We start from the raw sequence: 18255 nt of genomic DNA, 5'->3' as shown, positions 1-18255 counted from the left end.
CTTTGCAGTTATTTTTTTATGGCTTATAGTCCAGTATTTTTTATTGTATTGTTAAGATTGTGTGGGAGCTGAGATACAAGGCTTGTAATGAACACCTTGTGTTCTGGTCACCTAATTTGTCTTTGACGTTTCTTCTGGGTCAGGTTGTGCTCAGTTGAAACCAGTGGCTTACAAGAGGTTGGACAGCTGGCAGGGCCACAGGTTATAATCACACCCTTAATGAAGCTTGTTTTGTCTATACATGCTCAGATTACTTTTTACTTTACAAATATGAATCCCTAGATTGTAATCCATATGTTGTTATTTTCTACATATCCAACTGTGGAAGCCTCAAGAATCTGTTTCTTTTGAGCTTTAGGTCAAGGCCTAGCCTTCATATCTAGATTTACAGTATTTAAGGGCTGATCAAAGCACAAGACAGCCTAGTGTGATGCTATAGACCTTTATTTCCACAACTTGGGAGGCATAGGCAGGTAGAGGTCAGCCTGGTCTGCAAAGTAAGTTCCAGGACAGCCAGGGCTGTTACACAGAGAAACCCTGTCTTGACAGGGAGTTAATGATGTTTATTCTGTAGAGCCAGCTATGTATGGAATGTCAAGCTGGATTTTTTTTTTCTCTAAAATAAAACTTTAAAATGTTTTACCTTAATAGTTTATTTATATTGTTGTTGTTGTTTTGGTTTTTCGAGACAGGCTTTTTCTGTGTAGTCCTGGCTGTCCTAGAACTTGCTTTGTAGACCAGGCTGACTTCCAACTCGCAGAGATCCACCTGCTTCTGCCTCCTGACTACTGGGATAAAAGGTGTGTGCCATCACTTCCTGACCAGTAAAAAAGATTTTAAATGTTGATAGAACACCAAACGCATTGATAACTATGTGAAAATGGCCTTAACAGTTGTGATTACTTGATATAATAGCAACATATCAAAGACCTTGGCAGACCTGCCCCCCCCCCCCAAAGGAAACACCACCACAGAAAATGAATTAATAGTAAGGTCTTAACCTTAAAATGCTAGAGGCTCTGTTTTTAATTGTGAAGGGAGAACTATGAAGAAGAGCAAGGGAAGAGAAGAGGAGATGACAGCTTTTTAGAATAACAGAAAAACACAGAAACTTGAGTTAGAAGGAAGGATGGAAAACATTACAATTAAAAGTAACCAAAAGGTCAGGTAGCACCCTTGGCTTTGTCAGAGTTTAGTCTCTGCTTCTGCTGTCTTATTCTTCTGCCCAGGCCTTGGCCCTGTCACTCTATGGCTCTCTGGTGCTATAGCTTCCTCATATTATTAAATCCTCAGCACCCACTGCAAATGCATGCATATGTAGACAGATGTAGTGATGTTAGAATTTGTATAGCCTAGGCTTCTGGAGTGGGTGAACAAGGGTGCTACCATGTGCCTCTGCTACATGGCTTCCTTTTATCCTGAGACTTTCAGAGAAATGGGAATAGTTATTTCAGATCAAGCCTTGGGAATCTCCAGTCATAAAAGGGATGATTTGGCTTGCCCTTTGTGGCCCCAGAGTTATCCTTTGAATGTGAGGATATAAATTGTGACCCTTGCCTGACTGCTTGGTGATCAATACATTTCTGGCACCTTTCTGTTCTGACACTGTCTAAACCCTAAGATACTCACAGTGGCATCTTTATGTTACTAGTGAAAGAATCTTAGATGTCACTCAGTTCCTCACTTCACCCATTACACAAACACAGGCTTGGGAGTGTCCAGTGGCATGTTTTATATGGCCTCTGAGCAGTTTGGTAAAGTTGAAATTAGGAACAAGGTCTCCTAAGTCCTGTCTATATTTTTTTCCCTTTAAAAACAATACATCATGAAATGTCACATTTATTTAATTTTTTCTGAATTCCTAGGATTCGTTTTGGTTGGAAGCTGCAAAGAAACTGAGCCTGTCTGAGTTGTGTGTGCTTGGTGCAGAAACCTAGAGAAGGAAATTGTGCGTGCGTGCGTGTGTGTGCGTGTGTGTGTGTGTGTGTGTATGTGTGTGTGTGTGTGTGTGTGTGTGTTATATAACAGTTTTGTAGCTCCTGCTTTCACTGAGTGGAGCTGAGCAAGGGGCCAGCAGTTACCCGGGCCTGGCTGACATCCCATTTTTTGAGGCCCCAGAGTTATTTTTAGCCCCAGGGCCTTGGAAGCAGGTGTGGTCTGTGCTTGAAGGCCATGACTGGAATCTGTTCAAGCCTTGTTGTGCTTGTCTTCTTAGGAGCTGACAATGGTGACCTAAGCCTACTGCTTTACTTTGCCAGAGGAATTTGCACCTTTTTGGTGAGGAATGAAAAATCATACTTTATTGCATTTGTGATTATTTAAGCAGGTTTGCTTTGGAAACTTTTAATACTTGAAATACATTTTAAGAATAGTAGTACTATATTAACTAACAAAAATATCAGAATAAGTTCCTTATAATCAGAAGGACTCTTTTTGTATTAAAAAGCATACCTCAATTGAACTTTTAATTTTCTGGGCATCTGAGATTTACTTTAGTGCTGTAGACAATGTGTTTAGCATGCATAAGGTTCTATCACCAGTAAACACACACACACACACACACACACACACACACACACACACACACATCTTGAGAATAATAGGCAAATGCTCTCTACCTTATAAGAAATATTCTTTACAAGTTCTTTTGTGAAGCAACAGCTGGGCTTTCACCTCTCGAAGGTGAACATCAATTTTTATATATTGTATTAGCTTATCTTCTAATCTGCCCACTCACCTCAACTTTTTAAATCAGCCCTGCCAAGAAGTATAGCAAGACTGTGATATCATTCGCTACGGTTTCCCCCTCCCCCTTAAGGCAAGTTCATGTATATCGCAGAATGGCCCTAAACTGCCTTTGCAGCCAAGGATGACTCTGAGTGTCTGATTCTCCTGCCTCTGTCTCCCAAGTGCTAGACTCAAAGGCATGGGCCAACACACTGTGTTTCATTGCATGCTCCTAAGGCTCCTGATTGTAGAAATGAAGTCCTGGTTCTTCCTCCCAGCCCCGTGCTCCCAGAGATAACTCAGACTCAAAATATATTTACAAATACTTTGGCCATATAGCTAGGCTCTTCTAGCTAGGTTCTTTTCTGACTAGATCATAATTTAAATTAAACCATTTATTCTAATCTACATTCTGCCACATGGCTCATTACTTGTACTCAGGCACCATGCTTGTCACATCTTCCCAGGTGAATATCCTATGCCTTGCACTATCCCAGAATTCTCTCTGCTTCCCAGATGTCCCACCTTCTATTCTACCCTTTCCTATAGGCTTTTTAAATTGACAGGCAATGTATCCATACAATACACAAAATATTCTCTCTGAAACTGATAGTCTCTGAGAAATTAAATTGTAAAAATAAATAAATCATTTTTTAAAAAGAAAGAAAGAAAACCTAGCCTCTAGGTTAAGTCTAACAACTGAACTGTCACATACCTGCCGGGAGAGGAAAATCAGTTTTCTTCAGTAGCGTGACACTGGGTGTATTAACCACTCTAGGACAGGCCTCATGTTCAGGAGGAGTTAACTAGTATATAATGACTTCAGTCTTTGTTTGTTTGTTTGTTACTGTTTGGTGTTTGTTTTTTTGGGTGGAGGAGTATGGGGTGGAGTGGAGTTTTACTTTCTTGACTTTGGAAGGGGCTTGTTGTATTGGGTTATTATTTGTTTTTTGAGAAAGAACTTAAAGTTGGGTGTATAGGGAGGTAGAAGGGATCTGGATGGACTTGGGGGAAGGGAAAGAATGTAATCAAAATATATTTAAACTTAAAGATTGTTTTAAATAAAAGTAATAAAAAATAATGCTGGGCATGGTGGTACTTATTCCTATCTTTGGGAAGGCACATTACAGGAAGATCCCTGAGGTTGCTGGTCAGCCAGTCAGTCTATCTTAATCTGCAAGCTTTAGATTGCAGTGAGAGCCCCTGTCTCACAAACAGTGAGTAGCATCTGATGAATGGTACCTCAGGTTGACCCCCGGAACACCCAGGAGCATGTACATGCACATGAACACACAATGTTTTCTCTTAATGAGTGAATTGTTTCAGATTTTCTTAAGGTAATAGAGAAATGACTAAATCAGTATTCCAGTACTAAATTCTAAGAGAGCAAGAATTTTTCACTTGCTTAATTTATAACTAAGCAATACAACTATAATTTATAATGAATAGCTATCATTTGTTGCTGCATTTTCTTCTTCTTCTTTTTTTTCCCTCCTTCCCTTCTCTCTCTTGCTCTGGCCCCGCTTGCTCTGGTCCCACTTGCTTCTGCCCAAAGGTTTTATTTATTTATTTATTTATTATATGTAAGTACACTGTAGCTGTCTTCAGACACCCATATGAGGGCATCAGATCTTATGGATGGTTGTGAGCCACCATGTGGTTGCTGGGATTTGAACTCATGACCTCTGGAAGAGCAGTCAGTGTGTCGTTAACCATTGAGCCATCTCACCAGCCCTTGTTGCTGCATTTTCACAGCAGAGTTTGCCACATTGTAGGTGTCTGATAATAACTTTCTAATTGACTGGGAGATGCTCAAGAGTACCAGGATATACACATCAGTCTGACTTCACCCTAGCTTATTGTAAATCTCTCTTCTCAACACCAGCTTACCTTTATCATGAGCAGCCTTAGAAAAACATTTTCTGTACTCTCAGATTAAACCATGCCCTACATTTCTTCCTGTCTAGTGGTTCCCTCTTAGGGATTCTCACATCCCACCCCAGATGACCACCCATATCCAGGCTCCTCTTGTAGTGAACAGGGCCCTTAGTTTGCTGACAAGGAGCTAGGAGGAAGTATGAGCTGTGGATCAGTGCATGAGTGGAGGCTGCAGGAGCGTGTCTAATAGACTCATGAGTCATGGAGGGAAGAGGAAGGTAGGGCGAGAAGAAGAAGCAGGGCTCAGATCAGGGAATGGAAGCTAGCTCTTGACACAGGTGAACATAACAAACAGGAAGCAATTCTAAGAAGAAAGACACGATCTCTGAAACAGTACCAAGTGTCTGCTACTCTTGGCTAGCAGAAACTCTTTAAGGCTTCTCATACATCTGGCCCCACCCCTGCATTGGCTGGCCAGTGTCTCAAAGGAGACTTGATCTTTGAAACTTAGCTGCTGCTGTAACCTAGTTCTCTGGAAACATGTAAACAGTGAGAACGTGAAGAGTGCAGCCTCTCAGTAAGAGGCTGGGCTTTACTGTGCTTCTGTCTCCATGTCTAATACTCCATGTCTAGACAGATTTGCTTTAAGCAGTCTATTCTGTTACTATCACATGTCAGTATTTATGTCTTAAGGTTTTGGTAGAAAAATGTGGACCAGACATGTTAAGTTCATGGCTATTTTGGTGAGGATAGGTTTTTTGTTTTGTTTTGATCTCTGAATTTCTGTCAGTTTTTTTGGTTTTCAGTTTCTGACAGTGGGGGTTGCTGGTATTGATTAGGGTGCCTCACTCTGTTATTAAGCTACAACCTCAGCCTTCTACTAGTTCTGCTATCCACAGAATCCTAGATAATAGCGTTAATCCTTGTAGAACTACAAAGGTCAAACCTAAGATGTTTTTACTTGCTTCCTCATCTAGTTCTTCCTTCCTTTCAGCAAGTCTGGTCCTCCCTGTAGATCTGTACAGTTTACTGTTATTACCATCCGTTTAGTGCTCCCCTAAGAGTCTTTTATTTTGTAGCTTGTTTTATCAATCTTCATTGGAGGGGGAAACTGAGTATAGCTTGCAGTTTAATAAACTTCATGCTTGATTCTTCTCATGACTTGCTGAGGATTTGAACTTAAGCTCTAGACCTGCAAACGAGGCTAAATCTTTTCTTCAAGAAATGAGTATACAGTGGGAGCTCCTGCCTGCCCAATTCCCAGACTGTCATTTGTGGGCGATCCTGCCTTCTCATTCCCAGATTGTCATTTGAAATGTTTGTGGGGTCTCCTTCCTTACCCTGTCTGACTTAGACACGTGGGTGAGTTCAGTGCAGCAGTGCCTGGTAATCGAAAACTATTGTTGTTGGCATAAAGTAATCATGAGTAGAAGGAAAAAAGGAACATTTTATTTTTATAGTTGAACATATCCTTATTATGACTAACCTTGGAGCTATTGTGTTATTGGGACAGTTCAGAGAAAAAAGTACTTCATCTAAGGAGATGTTTAGTAGAATCATTTAATAGTGATATGGGGGAGGGTAATCCTGGCAGGATTGGTGGTACAGAGCTGTCATCTTATTCACTGTGGAGGCTAAGACATGAGGTTACAAGGTCAAGGCCGCTCAGCCTACAGAGTAGGTTTAAGGCCAGTGTAGGAAACTTTACAAGGTCATCTCAAAATAAAAAGTAAAACAAAGCCGGGCAGTGGTGGCGCATGCCTTTAATCCCAGCACTTGGGAGGCAGAGGCAGGCGGATTTCTGAGTTCAAGGCCAGCCTGGTCTACAGAGTGAGTTCCAGGATAGCCAGGACTACACAGAGAAACCCTGTCTCGAAAAAACAAAAACAAAAACAAAAAAAAAAGTAAAACAAGACAAAACAGACAAACAAACAAACAAACCAGAATGGGCAAGCTACACAGCTGAGTTGAAGATGCTTATTTCATGTGTGTGGGGGCCTGGGTTGGGCATACTGATGGCTGCATGATGAGGAAAGTGAACCTAGATGTCCTTTCCTCTTAATTACTTGAAGGACAGATAATTGGTACTCTTATAATATTAGTCTTTATATTGTTCCTTTACTTAATACAGCTCCACTTTTCCACGTTAACAGTTCTCACACAACAGTGTTAGTAGCATCTTTCACTGGTATAGTTTCAAAATTAGATATAGAGTGAATTTTGATAGATAGAACTTCAACCATTTCTATCATGAAGTTCGGTATATCTTCTCATTGAATCTAAAACATTCGATGTAGTACATATAAAAACAACTAAAAGGTAAATTTAAGGGGGGAAGTTATACAGTTTTTGTTAATGTTAGAAGTCACAGCATATAAAGCATGTATCATTTGATTCACATACTAGGAATGGCATTTCTATATGTGTATGATGTGTGCTTGTGACTCTGTGTGCATTATATCAACCACATGTGAGATGTCAGAAAATAGCCTTAGGCATGGATACTTGCTTTTCACTTGAAGGATAAGAACCTGTTGTAAACATCAGGTTGTTGGCCTGATAGTTTTTGGGAATTCTCCTGTGTCTGCTTCCATTTTATTGGAGGGACACTGGGATTACAGTACATGTTTGGCCTTGTATAGGTGCTATGGATCTGAACTCAGGTCCTCATTGTTGCAGAGCAAGTGTTTTACAAACGGAGCCATTTCTCTGGCCCAAGAAATGGTTAGTTTGCCTGCCTGCTAATTTCTAAATGTAATGTTTTAGAGAAATCAAATTGAAGTATTATGAATAGAAGAAAAAGCAAGACATAAAAAAAGTATATTCCATGTAATATTTGAACAATGGAGAAGAAAAATAACATTGTGTTTTCTATATTTATTTTAAACAATCTTAGGAAGAAATCAGGAGCTACTTACTGTTAGTGGTCACCAGTTAGGTATATAAAGGACAGGTGAGGGACATCTATAACATAATGAATATAAGAAACTTCAGTGTAGTGTTGGAGTTTCAGAATCATGGCAGTTTATAACACCTCCATCAAAGTATGACTGTTACTTTGATAATGTAGACATGTTATACACACAATTTTAGATTTTTTGAACCATTTAAATATTTATTAAAAAGTAGAAAAAAGGAAGTAAAAGCTTTTAAAGTTGGCTTGTAGTAGGTTATAAGAATTTAGGCCCCTTAGGCTTATGTGATTCAATCTAAAATGTTTATTTCATGGACTTAAATAGAAATGTTGGGGAGGCTGCAAGAAGCTGTACAAGACTGACAAACTGAGTGTCAATCTCCAGAGCCCTCATGGAATGTAGGAGAGCACCAACTCCCAGGAAATATTCTTTGACCTCCACTTGTTGATTGTGGCTTACTCATGCCCACATTCACATACACAAAATATATGCCACACAAACAGAGAAGGGAAAAATGAAAGTAAAGTTAGTTCAATGAACTATTTGCTTACAATCTTCAAATCCCACTTTATGCAAAAAAAATTGAAAATAAAACAATCACAGATATGCTTCTGATCTCAAGGTATTAGCATTCTTGAGAAAGAACAGCAATTGAGCAAAAATTTTAAAGCATTTTATTTATTATTTTTGAGGCAAGGTCTTATGTAGCCCAGGCTGTTCCCAAGTTCTCTATACTGTTAAGGATGACCTTGAACTCCTGATTCTCATGCATTTACCTCGCAAGTGCTAGAATTTACTGGTGTATAGCACCACATCTCCTTACAGAGTGCTAGGGATTGAACACAGGGTCTCATGAATGATAAACAGGTACTCTATCTACTGATACACAACCCCAACCTGTAGGGTAGAAGCAGACTATGGGTAGTTAATTTGAAACGTCTACTTATGAGACACTCAAGTGCTGGCCTGGGCCACACTAATCTGGGTGGCCAGAAGAAAGACACCCAAGTACCTGCTGTGGGTGCCACTTAGATGGACAAATGTGAGATGGAGAGATGAAAAAGATGGAGTATGTGGTGAAGAGGTACAAAGCAAAAGGATCTGTACACTGTGGAGGAAGGTGGTGAGGAACCGGCAAATATGAGGAGGCCATGGTGGTATCCTGGCTTGGGTTGCCACCAAGAGCCACGTCTGGGTCCACGGTCCTGCAGCAGCTGGGATCTCTGTTGGTGTCTGAGGCCCAGGTTACCACCAAAGGCCAAGCATGGTCTACCACCAGAGACCATGTGGAGGGCTGTGCTGCCACAGAGAGACACGCTGATCTGAGTAGCCCGTGTTGCCACCTGAGGCCATGGGGAACATCTAGGCCAAGGCTGCTGCTGGGGGCCATATCTGGTTTGTGGTCCTGTGGCAGCCAGCGTCTGTATTGATATCCTAAGCCCATGTTACTACCAAAGGCCATGCAGATATCCTTGGTCTACACTGCTGCCTTAGGCATTGTGCTGAGCTGCCTCTGTCCCTCACCAGCCACCACACTCAGGAGAGCTGGTCCTACCCCTTACTGGCTGCAGCACTTGGGAGAGTGGGCCCTGTATCTCACCTGGGCTGCACAGTAGTTTGCCCTGGTGGCCGAAGGCATGAGTGAGCCAGCCCGGGATATGAGAATAGGAGAGCTGCCCCGTCCCTTGCTGGCTACAGCATTGGATGAGCTAGTTGTGGCAGTGCTGGAGAACTCTTCTTAGTGGTGTAGGCCCAGGAGAGCTGGTGAGCTGACCACCTCAAAGACCCTTAAAGCAGACTGATGACTCATTGCAATGAACATTTGCAAGTAAAGATGTGTGGACAAAAGTTCATACTGGGTGACATACTATAATACACCACAGTTTCCATGCCAAGATTTTTTTTTTTTTAATTCTATCTTACTTTATTTTCTTTTGGAGGCTATTTTATTTGCAGGGGTGGAGGGAAGATTTGAAGGAACAAGGAGATGAATCGGAGTAGGATGCATGATACGAAATTCACAAAGAATCAATAAAATTTGAAATAAATTCTTGAAATGAGTACCAGGAGTGGGAGTAATGGCTGGATTGTAAAGTAAGTGAGTAAGTAATAAATAGAAAAGAAATGAGCTGAAGGTCATTGCTACTTCAGTCTCCATCACCCTGTGGCAGGGCCACATAATCCAGTTAGGACTAAGAAAATCAAAATTTTGATATAAAGAGACAGGAGGACTCTAGCTGGTTTCAGTACAGTACTGAATGTGTACAAATTCACTTCACTTTCATCCCTTTGCTTAAGTTATATCCCCTATTTGAGTGGCTGAGCAGAGAGAGATCCTTTCTTGGTTAGGACAAGAGTGTTTCTGTATCTGCAGCAGCTCGGCCTTTCCATACCCGGTAGAACTGTCTGCTGAAGGGAAGCAGATGAGTTTTCTAATTTAGCTTGTGCGTATTTGCTATCTTCTCCCTCCTTTTGTCTCTTGATCTCCTAACCCAGATCACTGCTTTTTGTCTCTTCCTGATTTCATCATTGAGTGGAGCCAAACACACTCAGTACTGTTGTTGGAATCAGCTTGCTCTTGTTCTCAGATTTCTGCTTTCTGTGCCATCTGGGCACTCTTGTGGACAAGTCACATCATTCTTCCCGAGTCCAGTTCCATTGTGGAGCAGGTGCTGAGGGAAAACTGGGTAACCCAGTAGTAGAAGCTCTGGCTTGGAAGTCAGACATTCTCTGTGCAGGACCTTATATTGACATGATATGTGTCACTGAGCAGTCAGGACTTTATTCAGTGCTGGGACCATGCTGGGTACTTTGCAAAGGTTTATTGATTGGCAGCACAGATCTTCTGCTCTAGCTTCTTCAGTTGAAATGAGAGGTGACTCTTGTTCCTCTTTGACATAAAAACATATAAAAGATAAACACAATGTAATAAAACTTGGTGCTTAGAAGACAAAACATGGCCGTTTAGTACATTAAATGTAGGATTCGTAAAGTGAGATTTCTCAGGTGCATCTCTATGAGGCTCTGTGAGAAAGGTGGAAGCTGGGCTGTACAGGAAAGTAGATTGCTACTGCTTTGATCTATTCAGTAATGTCTTTTTAAAAGGAAAAAAAGTATTTATGTGCATCAGTGTTTTGTCTGCCTGCATATCTATGTAACATGTATGTGCCTGGTGCCTGAGAAGATCCCAGAAAAAGGCACTGGATCCCATGGGAGTGGGATTAGAGATGGTTGTATCAGGTGAGTGCTGGTCCTCTGTGAGAGCTGCTAGGTTGTTTAACTGCTGACCACATCTTTAGCCCTCATAATGTCTTTTTGATTCTAGATATGAGTGAGCTTTGTTCACCAACACTGCCTTCCTATCTGAGACAGAGAGTCTGACTATATAGCCCAGGCTGGCCTGCAATTTAAAATTTCTTCTTTTTTAGTCGCCGAGTCCCAGCATTAAAGGCAGGCACTGTTATGCTGAGCCTCACCTGTGCATTCAGCCACCAATGCATTTCCCTCCTCTCTCTCTGATTTATTTATTAATTTTAGATAAATTAGATAGTTTTGTCCTCAGAACAAATATTTATGAAGAGATAGTCACTGCTGCATCTGTATTTTGTAGGAGAAGGTATATAACCAGTAAATCCCAGGCCACTTCACTTTATAGCCTGCTGCCTTTTCTCCATGTCCCAGGCTTCAGATTTAAGTTTAAAAGTAGAGAATATGATTGATCCTAAGATGATTGACAGTTTTACCATCTTGTTCTGAAACCTGGCAACCAATATTTATTTATAATCAGAAATTGTTTTGGAACAAGAAAGGTTTTACTTATTATGAAAGTTAAATTGAGGGGACTGGTGAGGTGGCTCAGTGGTTAAGAGCACTGACTGTTCTTCTGGAGGTCATGAGTTCAAATCCCAGCAACCACATGGTGGCTCACAACCATCCATAATGAGATCTGATGACCTCATATGAGTGAGCGAGTTGGGGCCTGGAGCAAGCAGGGGCCCAGAGCGAGTGGGAGAGGGGAAGGGGTGGGGGGAGAAAGAAAGTTAAATTGAGCATCTTACCTACAAACAGAGTGGAAGTGAGAAACTAATACAAATATTTCCACCAAATGCTTATCCTCTAAAAGTGAATGCCAACTGCACATGTCTGAAATTATGGACACTAAACTTCAATTAGTGTTGCTTAGGAAATGGTTCCTTACAAGAGTTTGGTGAGATTAGGAGGTGTTTTAAGGGCTCTGCATGCTGTCTTCAAGTCCCATGTTAAGAGATGAAATTTTCTAGGGATGGAAGTCAATGATTCTCTTGAGAATGTGGTATGAAAACTGTAGGGGACACTCTGACAGGCCAAGGAACATGAGTGGAGAGCTGGGCTTGGGATGCAGACAGACCACGATCATGGCTGTGAACCAGCAGGTGAGTTCACAGCCATGAGCTGGGTACATGGCAGGCCTTCTGTAGTCCTTTTGACAAGTGCATCAGCCATGTTTGTCCCTTTTCTTCCTTAAAAAGTAACTGAAATTTGTTGAGCCTTGTTTTCCTGCCCTTAAGGGGCTGCTGTTTGCACCTGCCTACTTATCATAGGAATTCTTAAGCCAGCAGATGTTGCGGCCCGAGTTGCCCACGTTTGGGGGCCAAAATATTGTAGACTGCTCTGTCAATGTTGAGACCCGCACTGCCAAAAGCCTTGGGGACTAACTTGTTAGCCTGTACTGCAAGCAGCTCCTGTCTGCGGGTCGAGGTTCAGCAAGAGAGAGAGTGAGGACGGACTGGAAGAATGGAGACCAGACAGGGTGTGATTCAATCCCATTTATTCTTCAGTCTCTCTTCTTCTCTCCAAGTCCCAAGTCTTGAGTTCCTAGTCCCTAGTGCCTAGTGCCTCCAAGTTCCAAGCTTCTTTCCAAGCTCCCTTCCAAGTGCCTAATACCTAATGCCTAATAATTCTTCAGAATTCTCTAGTCCAAGTGTCTTCTTCCTCAATGCCTAATTCCTACTCCAAGTTGTACTCTAAGTTGTACTCTCTAACCTAATTCCTAGTTCCAAATTGTACTCCCAAGTGCCTAATAATCTGTTGTTTTCTTCTGTCTGCCCCTCATCTTTTATATGTCTCACTTCTAAGCCACGCCTCTAAGTCACACCTTTAAGTCATGCCCTTAGGCCTTGTCTCTAAATCTGATCTCTAAGTCAAGCCCTTAAGTCCCAGCTCTAAATCACAGCTTTAATTCTCACACACCCAAGGGAAGATCCTGGGTATCTAAAGCAAGATGTTATCAGAGTGTGTTCAGCTGTTGTAGGCTATTGTAATCAAATCTCTTGTCAGGGTATAGCTCAAGATGGCTGCAAGGATGATAGCCTCCTTCTGTCGGCTCCCCACAAGCAGAAAATATTTTTTTTCCTCCTAATAATATAATTCTTATTATAATTATATAATATAATTATATAATAAATAATTATAAGAATTATTATTCTTAATAATATAATTCTGATTCTTTGCTATTGTTCTGTATACTGTTTTTAAGGCATAAATAAATAAATGAGAAGAAAACCACTTGGAATATTAATACTTTGAGTTGCTTTTTCTAGGCTCTATAATTTCATACAAATTATTTAATTTGGGATCTCAGGTAATTATAATTATGAATGCCTTGGGTTTTTTTTCCAAGTTTTTATATTTTGAGGTTAGTATACCCCCTTTTTAATGGAGTCATGTCTTGTTAATCCTTTTTGTTTGTTCAAATGAAACAGTGCATTAAGTATGGAATTAGATTAATGAAGTAAATATTATGAATCATACACTCTCTAATCTGATTCTCATTCTTATTTTTCTGACCTCATGTTTTGTTTTCTGTCTTTTCTTTCTCTTCATATAGGTTGTCAGTCCAGTGTAAAGCTGTTGGAGTCGGGGAGCAAAGGTAAAGAGTGATGTAATGCCCTGGCTACCCAAAAGCATCTTTTGTTGTGGAGTGGTTATTCCCGTCATCTCTGGATGAATCTAATGTGAGGGACTGCTTTGTGGAAGGAATCCTTTGCAAGAGCACATCAGCAGGAAAGAGACAGAGACATTCAGTTGGAGGGCTCTTGCTCAGATGGGTTTAACTCTCCTTTTGCCAGTCACCACTAGCCTGACCTCATACATTTGTAGTACAATGGAGTGGCTGAGCCTTTGAGCACAGCACCATTACATCATCGTGGCAAATTAAAGAACGAGGTGGGGAAAGAGGACTGATTGTTGTCATGGCCCATGAGATGATTGGAACTCAAATTGTTACTGAGAGGTTGGTGGCTCTGCTGGAAAGTGGAACGGAAAAAGTGCTGCTAATTGATAGCCGGCCATTTGTGGAATACAACACGTCCCACATTTTGGAAGCCATTAATATCAACTGCTCCAAACTGATGAAGCGGAGGCTGCAGCAGGACAAAGTGTCAATTACAGAGCTTATCCAACACTCTGCAAGACATGAGGTAATTTCTTCCTTTTACGACTCTTTAAGTAAGCGGACATAGTAATTCAGGAAATATTTTCTTTTTTAAGTATAGAAAGAAATTTGAGGGAATTTTGGTTGCTTTTAGATTTGGTAACCTTGCAATACCTAAAAATAAACTATCAATCATACTGTCACATTAAGAATCTTTTTTTAAAGATTTGTTTAATTATTTTATGTATATGAGTACATTGTAGCTCTCTTCAGACACACCAGAAGAAGGAATCAGATCCCATTACAGATGGTTGTGAGCCACCATGTAGTTGCTGGGAATTGAACTCAGGACCTCTAGAAGAGCAGCTAGTGCTCTTAACTGCTGAGCCATCTCTCCAGCCCCACAGTAAGAATATTTTAAACTAAGTCAGGCATTGTGGCTTATGCCTATCTGTAATCTTAGCATAGGAGGCTGAGTTGGGGGGGATTGCTACAAGTTCAAGGCAAGCTTGGGCTACATAGTGAGACCCTGTCTCAAAAATGCCATAGGAAGGAAAAAGTCCATTTTGGACTATACAGAATAGCTAATTTACTGTAATTTGGACACATGCTGTGTTTCTTTATATATTAATGTCTCAATGAAATTGTCTTATCAGTTTAAAGAACATTTTGTATTCTATTATCTTCAAACACACTGAAAGTCATTCTTTTCAAGGTCTTTGAAGTAATAAATAATCATTAGAAGTGGAAGTAACATTAATGTGTGGTAATATTGGTTAAGACATTATGTTTAGGAAAAAATTATTACTGGGATAATGAGTATTGTATATGTATATGTTGTATGTGTTAGGGAAGTCTCCCCCTGCCCCCTCCCCTTTTTTTGAGTAGGGTCTCATATGGCTCAGGCTGTTCCCAAAGTTGCTATATAGCTAACTAAGGTTGGCCTTGAACACCTGATAAATGCATCTTTTAGTAAACAGTTGATTTTTTTTCCTGTTATATATGTGTGTGTATGTATCTGTCTGTCTGTCTCTCTCTCTCTCTGTGTGTATGTGTGTGTGTATGTGTGTGTGTATCTGTCTGTCTGTCTATATCTGTGTGTGTAAGCCAAAAGAAAAGCTTGGGTGTTCTCAGAAATGTAATCTGCCTCCTTTTGAGGTGTCCTCTTGGCTTGGAATTCAGCAATTAGGCTAGACTGGCAGGCCAGTAAACCTCAGACATGACCCCGTGACACACACGCACGCGCACACACACACACACACACGCACACTATAATCAACCTTTTTATGTGGGTACTGAGTACCAAACTCAGGTTTTTATGCAGAGATAGCTCATCAGTCTCCTATAGGAACTATTTTAACAATGTTTTTCTTTAGGTGGAAGATTTTTTTGTTTTGTTTTTTGTTTTTATTTTTATTTATTTATTTATTTTTTTTGAGACAGGGTTTCTCCGAGTAGCCTTGGCTGTCCTGGAATTCACTTTGTAGACCAGGCTGGCCTCGAACTCAGAAATCCGCCAGCCTCTGCCTCCCAAGTGCTGGGATTAAAGGCGTGCGCCACCACTGCCCAGCTGAAGTTTTTTTTTTTTAAATTCTGCAAATTACATCATTTGTGATTTTTACCATTTTATTTTATCAAATTTTTAGCACATCTTAAAATAGCATCAATTTTGCCTTTGAAAATTATCATACAAGCAAGTAAATTGATTGTGTCTCCTTTTTATTCAAATTACTAATTGAAATAAGAGGCCATTAACTGTTTCAAGACCAGTAAAATGTGAGCTCCTACAGAGCCAGTAACTTGTTAGATAGTTTTTCTCAAACCATCCCCCACCCACAATTCCTTTTTGATACAGTGTCACAAGTAGCCCAGCCTGGTTTTGAATTTGTGTTAGGTAAGCATGACATTGAATTGTTGATTTTTCTCCTTCCAACCTCCCAAATGCTGTAAGTGTGGACCAGGATAGCAAATGTGCATTGCCATGCCAGGCTCTCGTCTTCCTTCTGTTCTGGTTTGTTTGTTTGTTTTTTGGTTTTTTGTTGTCATTGTTGTTGTTTTATTGGATATTTTCTTTATTTACATTTCAAATGTTATCCCCTCTCCAAGTTTCCCCTCTGGAAACCCGCTATCCCATACCCCCTCCCCCTGCCTCTGTGAGGGTGCTCCCCCACCCACCCACTCCCGCCTTCCCACCCTGGCATTCCCCTACACTGGGGCATCGAACCCCCACAGGACCAAGGGCTCCTCCTCCCACTGATATCCAACAAAGCCATCCTCTGCCACCTACGCCGCCAGAGCCATGGGTCCGTCCATGTGTGTACTCTTTGGTTGGTGGTTGAATCCCCAGGAGCTATGGGGGGTCTGGCCGGTTGATACTGTGGCTCCCCCCACGGGGCTTCAACCCCCCTCCACTCCTTCAGTTCTTTCTCCAACTCCTCCATTGGGGACCCCACGCTCAGTCCAATGGTTGGCTGAGAACATCCTCCTCTGTATTTGTCAGGCTCTGACAGAGCCTCTCAGGAGACAACCATATCAGGCTCCTGTCATCCTCCTTCTTCACAAGCTTCACATTTGCATTTTAGGTTGACATTGACTGCAATCAGAAGGTGGTAGTTTATGATCAAAGTTCCCAAGATGTTGCTTCTCTATCGTCTGACTGCTTTCTCACTGTACTTCTGGGTAAACTGGAGAAGAGCTTCAACTCTGTTCACCTGCTTGCAGGTGAGTCTGGGACCCAGTGGAAAGGGCTTGGCTTGTTATTTCATTGTATGTAAGCAGTCCTTCCCATATGCTTACAACTGATGTGTAAAGTGAGTTACAGCTTTTGATTGATAGACTGGTTTCATTGATCTTGAATACTGTTATTCCTCCACATTAAATGTGTGAAGTGGTGTTTTACTTTATTTTTTGTTTGATTCTGAGGCAGGGTCTCACTATGTAGCCCAGACTGGCTTCAAGTTTGAATCAGTCCTTCTGCCTCAGTTTCCCTAGTACTAGAATTACAGGTGTGAACTATCACACCTGACTGGGTCAGTGTATTCTGACCTGACTAAAAAGCCTCTTTGTGTCTTATTAGCTGGAAATGTCACATATGGCTAGCTCATAGCCACTTGCCTCTCTGTCTGATGATGGTCTGTGTACCTGCTGTGTAAGAGCACTGAGTGATCTGAATCTCAGCTCTTATGAGTTCTTACCTTTTGGCCAGAGCCAGACGAGCATTACAGTGTCAGACTCTTACTATACACATTTGAAGGAGACTCCAGAGACAAGCTCACCTTCTCAGGCATATGAACAATGAAATAAAAAACAATTTTGCAGACTGTTTCTTCTAATTATTCATAGACCATTTTAAAACTTATTTACTTATATATTTTTTGTGTAATTTTTGTTTTAATTTTTATGCTTGGAAAAAGGTTTTAATATATAAATCCTAAGCAACTGAGTAATTCTATAAAGCATATGGGAAGGACTACACTCCCTGAGAGAGAAAGAGCACACTGTGACAGTTGCATCTCTTTTGGACTCCAAACAAACTGTTCATTCTTTGCTTACCTGTTGCAGACTGGCTCACAAGAATGGGAAATACGTTGATCAATGCATAGGACCTTAATATAAAGTTGCCACCAGGCAGATTGTAGCTGTAATACCCAAGAATGTTTTTTAAAATGTGACCTAGGAAAAGATATTAATAGGTGTTATCATTTTCCACCTTTGGTGTTTATTAGAAGGAGGATACAGTGAGCTTGATTAGTTATTGGCAATTAGTTATTAGAAATATAAACATGTTAGTTTTAAGATCAACAGGTTGCTGGTGTACAGTTTTAAAATGTAAACACTTTGAAACACCATGCAGGCTTAGGTAAGAGTCCTGTGTTTTCAGTTCTTTCCACACAGTTTTGCTTCAGCTCTCTAGGAACAAGGATAGTTTTTTGTCATTGTGCTCCCCCAACCCCAAGTCGTCTCTAACTACACCTTACATTTATGCTGTGATTCTCTCAAGTCTCTGTATGTATCCTTAAGTGAAGCCTATTTTTTAGAGAATGTAGCTTACATAATTCTGTGACTATGATTCTATTTGGTCCTGTCTCTGTTGATAGATGTGTGTGTCTGTGTGTAACGCTAAGCAGATGTTCTAGCAGTGAACTACTCAGTCCCTACCCTCTCACTTACCCTGACAGGCACGTTTAAGGGTGTATATAAGTGGGTTAGATATAACAACTTTTTGAGTTCCACTAAGGGTAAATTTAAAAGGTTTTGTAGCTACTGTGTTGGACTTTATTTCAAAGTGCTATTAGGGAGTTCAGGCTTTGTGCTCTCATTTCC

General features: G+C 40.9%; 1 protein-coding gene across 5 annotated transcripts in view; it reads left to right on the top strand.

Annotated features, from left to right (window-relative positions):
* The window catches only part of Dusp16 (dual specificity phosphatase 16), a 76644-nt gene that overhangs the window by 19257 nt on the left and 39132 nt on the right, over positions 1–18255 (top strand). For 3 of the 5 annotated variants that reach the window (XM_034511593.2, XM_076940673.1, XM_076940675.1), the window contains exons 2-3: positions 13387–13978; positions 16515–16653. In XM_034511593.2, the coding sequence (XP_034367484.1) occupies positions 13751–13978; positions 16515–16653 (367 nt within the window). In that variant the 5' untranslated portion in view covers positions 13387–13750. Of the gene's footprint in view, positions 1–2258; positions 2278–9460; positions 9615–13386; positions 13979–16514; positions 16654–18255 lie in introns of those variants that run through there. The other 2 variants (XM_076940674.1, XM_076940676.1) reach the window with 2 other exon arrangements.

This window comes from Arvicanthis niloticus, chromosome 9 (assembly GCF_011762505.2).
Source record: "Arvicanthis niloticus isolate mArvNil1 chromosome 9, mArvNil1.pat.X, whole genome shotgun sequence".
Taxonomy (NCBI): Eukaryota; Metazoa; Chordata; class Mammalia; order Rodentia; family Muridae; genus Arvicanthis; species Arvicanthis niloticus.
Note: the sequence above shows the minus strand (reverse complement) of the source record. Positions and strands in the feature narration are given on the sequence as shown.